Source organism: Oncorhynchus mykiss, chromosome 22, assembly GCF_013265735.2.
Source record: "Oncorhynchus mykiss isolate Arlee chromosome 22, USDA_OmykA_1.1, whole genome shotgun sequence".
NCBI lineage: Eukaryota > Metazoa > Chordata > Actinopteri > Salmoniformes > Salmonidae > Oncorhynchus > Oncorhynchus mykiss.
Genome location: NC_048586.1, coordinates 47,647,638 through 47,652,201, shown reverse-complemented (window position 1 = coordinate 47,652,201; position 4,564 = coordinate 47,647,638). Strand labels below are relative to the sequence as shown.

At 43.6% G+C, this 4,564-nt stretch overlaps 1 protein-coding gene across 1 annotated transcript; it reads right to left on the bottom strand.

Annotated features, from left to right (window-relative positions):
• Window positions 1–1,139: 1,139 nt before the first annotated feature.
• Window positions 1,140–4,277, bottom strand: LOC110501960 (tubulin alpha chain). The gene is made up of 4 exons (XM_021579838.2): window positions 4,213–4,277; window positions 2,846–3,068; window positions 2,571–2,719; window positions 1,140–2,297 (listed from the first exon to the last, which is right to left on the bottom strand). The coding sequence occupies exons 1-4, from the start codon at window positions 4,213–4,215 to the stop codon at window positions 1,320–1,322; spliced, it is 1,353 nt and encodes a 450-aa protein (XP_021435513.2). The 5' UTR covers window positions 4,216–4,277; the 3' UTR covers window positions 1,140–1,319.
• Between the last annotated feature and the right edge of the window lie 287 nt (window positions 4,278–4,564).

Below are 4,564 nucleotides of genomic sequence, written 5' to 3'. Positions count from 1 at the left end.
AGTGTCTTGTTTTTTTTCTCTCTCTGTGTTGATTTCCCTTACTTTAATAGGAGTATCGAATATTTTGATATAGAAGCTAAAAATGTAAATGTTTACATTGAAATGTAATGATTATTATCACACAAGTGATGATTAGGTGTGGCAGGGTAGCCTAGTGGTTAGAGCATTGGACTAGTAACCGAAAGGTTGCAAGTTCAAATCCCTGAGCTGACAAGGTACAAATCTGTTCCCAGGCCGTCATTGAAAATAAGAATTTGCTCTTAACTGCCTAGTTAAATAAAGGTCAAATGAAGGTTATGAAGTGTCTGGGTTTGAAGTGTTTACATTAGCTGTCAATAGCAGGGATTTGAACTTGCAACCTAGAAAAATCTAAATGTTTACATTAAAATGTAATGATTATTATCACACAAGTGATGAGGATGGAATGCGAATTACATTTTATACTTGTGCTTTTCTATTTACTAATTTCTATGTTCATGCAAGTGACTGGCTGAACAAATCCTCACTATCATTAACTGCAATTTGGCATCATTTGAGAATGAAAGATCTGTTTCAAGACCTCAGCTTAGAGAGAAGAACCCTTGTGAGGTATCGGTCTGTCACATGTTTTGAACCAGTGTTGGTCGGGTCACATTAATGAAACAAAATGGTAATGATGAATTATGCAAATATAACTTGTGTGTGTGTGTGTGTATAGCCGTTTTTAGGACAACTGCCGGGACTGACCCGGCAGAGCTCCCGATTGACGTGTACTATGGTGCACTGAGTTGGATGGAACCTCTCCACTGAGCTGGTAATAAAGATTCATTTAAGATTGAATTTGAGTCTCCCTGTGGAAGACTTTCCACAACATCAGCATTAACCAGTTTGGCAGAAATGTATTCAAGTTTAATTCCGACCAAATGTCAATAGCTGTCATCAAAATATCACTTTGGTTAAAAAGGATGCAGTGACGTCTACCTGAAACACATCGTGTCATTTTTTCTATTTCAGTAGGCTACAACCATATTTTCACAGGTGGGGGTCAGTTCCATGAAGCAACTCCTACATTGACTGGTAGAACTTACTCACTCACGGTGAACTCATTAACGGCTGCTGCAGAAGTTCAACAGATTTGCCAAAAAAAACAAACTCGTTTCACATTCTATATTTTTTTTTTTTGTCTAGACAAGAGACGTGGCGTGTTTATTGAGAATACACACAACATGACTAGATGTAACAGAGACTGTTAACACTGCAGTGGGGAATGTGTTGCTGTCATGTTAAGTGTAGGACTCCAACAGTGTTGGAATGTAAGGTGGCAAAGCATGTTTAGCCTTTTAATATTCCTCTCCCTCCTCATCCTCTTCTCCCACGCTGTCAGTGCCCACCTCTTCATAATCCTTCTCCAGGGCTGCCATGTCTTCTCTGGCCTCAGAGAACTCTCCCTCCTCCATGCCCTCACCAACGTACCAGTGCACAAAGGCTCTCTTGGCATACATCAGGTCAAACTTGTGGTCCAGACGGGCCCAGGCCTCGGCGATGGCTGTGGTGTTACTCAGCATGCACACAGCCCTCTGGACCTTGGCCAGGTCTCCTCCAGGAACCACCGTAGGGGGCTGGTAGTTGATACCCACCTTGAAGCCAGTGGGACACCAGTCCACAAACTGGATACTCCTCTTGGTTTTGATGGCAGCGATGGCAGAGTTGACATCTTTGGGAACAACGTCACCACGGTACAGGAGACAGCAGGCCATGTATTTGCCGTGACGAGGGTCACACTTCACCATCTGATTGGCCGGCTCAAAGCAGGCGTTGGTGATGTCAGCGACTGACAGCTGCTCGTGATAGGCCTTCTCAGCGGAGATGACTGGTGCATATGTGGCCAGTGGGAAGTGGATACGGGGGTAGGGCACCAAGTTGGTCTGGAACTCTGTCAGATCAACATTCAGGGCTCCATCGAAACGCAGGGAGGCAGTGATGGAGGAGACGATCTGACCAATGAGCCTGTTGAGGTTGGTGTATGAGGGACGCTCAATGTCAAGGTTCCTACGGCAGATGTCATAGATGGCCTCATTGTCCACCATGAAGGCACAGTCAGAGTGCTCCAGGGTGGTGTGAGTGGTCAGGATGGAGTTGTAGGGCTCCACCACAGCCGTGGACACCTGAGGAGCTGGGTAAACGGCAAACTCAAGCTTAGACTTCTTTCCGTAGTCGACAGACAGACGTTCCATCAGCAGGGAGGTGAAACCAGAACCGGTGCCTCCTCCGAAGCTGTGGAAGATGAGGAACCCCTGGAGACCTGTACACTGGTCAGCCTGAATGGAGAAATGGTACAATAACATTGTTAGATGTTACCTTATGTTATAGCAGTGAGAGGAGAATGGAGAACCTGTTTCCATGTTCTACCTAGAACCATAAAGGGTTCTTCGGCTTGTCCCTGTAAGATAACCCTTTAATGTTCCAGATATAACTTTTTGACCATTTTAAAATGCTTTCTTCCATAGAGAAGGTTTCTGAAGAACCTTCTAGAATGAAAAAGGTTCTGTGTAGAACTCGAGTTAGAGGCCTGTTTCAGAATGACGACTCACCAGTTTGCGTGTCCTGTCCAGCACAATGTCAATGATCTCCTTGCCAATGGTGTAGTGACCGCGGGCGTAGTTGTTGGCAGCATCTTCTTTACCAGTGATCAGCTGCTCAGGGTGGAACAACTGACGATAGATACCTGTCCTCACCTCATCTGAAAGACAAAGGTAGATTTAGAATATCCTAATAGTTTGAATATGAGGAATATCTTGGGACAGAATATCAAATCATTCAAAGCTTGTAAACCATAATCTCCAGGATTTCAGGAGTCTCCTCTTACCGATGACAGTGGGCTCCAGATCTACGAAGATGGCACGGGGGACATGCTTTCCGGCTCCGGTCTCACTGAAGAAGGTGTTGAAAGAGTCGTCTCCACCTCCACGAGTCTTGTCACTGGGCATCTGTCCGTCCGGCTGGATCCCATGCTCCAGGCAGTACAGCTCCCAACAGGCGTTACCCATCTGGACTCCGGCTTGGCCCACATGCATGGAAATACACTCACGCTGAAAGAGAGAGAAGGTACAAGACATCAACTACATGGAAACTTGAATCAAAATAGTGATGTGCACTTGTATTGTAGGTTTAAAGCTGTTTCAGAGTATAAACTAACATGACACGTATATTTTTAAGATACTGCTAAAGACAACCTTGCTTTCACCATCTCACTTTTATTGTCCTTATTTATTTTAATCTCCATCTATGTAGCATCTATCTATCTATCTATGAAGGTAATATAATGTCCTCATGGGAAAGGCCTGGATTTGACTGAACGGTGAATTCAGTATGGCCACCCATTTAACAAAAGGGACATTTAAGCAAATTGATTGACTAGGCTATTCTGCCGTGCCACCATCTTGCAAATCCTCTATCTGCCGTTTAACCACAGATCGTCATGCATGACCCTGTATCTTTAAGAGCAGAGAACCAGGGTGAAAAGGGAGTGCCTCGTTGCCCCCCCTCCTCCCGCCATCCGGGCCAGCTGCCCACCCATTGCAGTGTAAAACAGCGATAGCTACATAAAATGGCAACCATCTCAGACTGCCCCTCCCTGTTCTCCTTTGTGCCTCCTCATGTCGCATAGAACCCCCCCCCCCCCCATGTAAAAATCAGCAATTCAATGTCTTTGCCCTGAAGCGAAGAGGTGTTCCATCTACACAGACGGTCATTGTTATTCCTACTTGGAACACCGACATCTAACCCACATTTGATGTATGACTACAGATGAATAAAAATAAATAATAATAATAATTTGACCTAAATTACATGTATCATTATATCAGTTGAATACATAACACTTTTCATATCGCCATATGAAAAAGAGGAAACGCATTAATCAGTTGATAATATCATAAGGGCGGGAATCAACGCAATTGCGCATTAGGTTGGGTGAGCCTACCAAGCGGATATGTACTTACTGCATTCGTTTTGACTAAAACAGTCCGTTAGAAATACTATCTAGTACGATTAGTACACAGTATGTCGTTTTTTTAGAGCAGTAGCAAATAGTTTTTCGGACCATGGTCTTTATGTACAGAATCCATCGTCCACATGCTTTTCAGATTGATCTAATCATATACTTTTTTTTTAATACGAATACCATGTGAAATAAAGATTATTTTATTATCTACATCAGCAGTCAGTACTCACCATTTTGTCTGGTTTTCTTTTCCTTCACAGGCTGACGTTGAGGATTCAGAAGAGAAGGCAGAACTGCAGAAGAAAGGAAGAGGTGGGGGTTTTATAGACCGGGAAGCAGACAGACCGGCAGGAAGCGACAGCGGTCTGCTTGGCGGGAGAGACTGTTGGTGGGTCATTCTGGCATTTAGGAAAAATCGTTTAGAATCGTTTTTTAAATTGAAATGTATTTGAGTACATCTTCCCATCCTAAATCAACTAATATGGCAGTTGACTTACTTAACATAATTTGTACCATTTTGAAGGGCACGAGATGTTCAACTCGGTCCATTAACCCTTTTTAAAAAGTATTTACTAAAATGAT

Bases quoted from the DNA above. Each gene is read 5' to 3' on its own strand.
- LOC110501960 (XM_021579838.2), bottom strand. The intron at 2,720-2,845 runs GTAAGAGGAGAC...TTTGTCTTTCAG, and splicing joins TCTGGAGCCCACTGTCATCG to ATGAGGTGAGGACAGGTATC. The intron at 2,298-2,570 runs GTGAGTCGTCAT...TTCTCCATTCAG, and splicing joins TGGACAGGACACGCAAACTG to GCTGACCAGTGTACAGGTCT.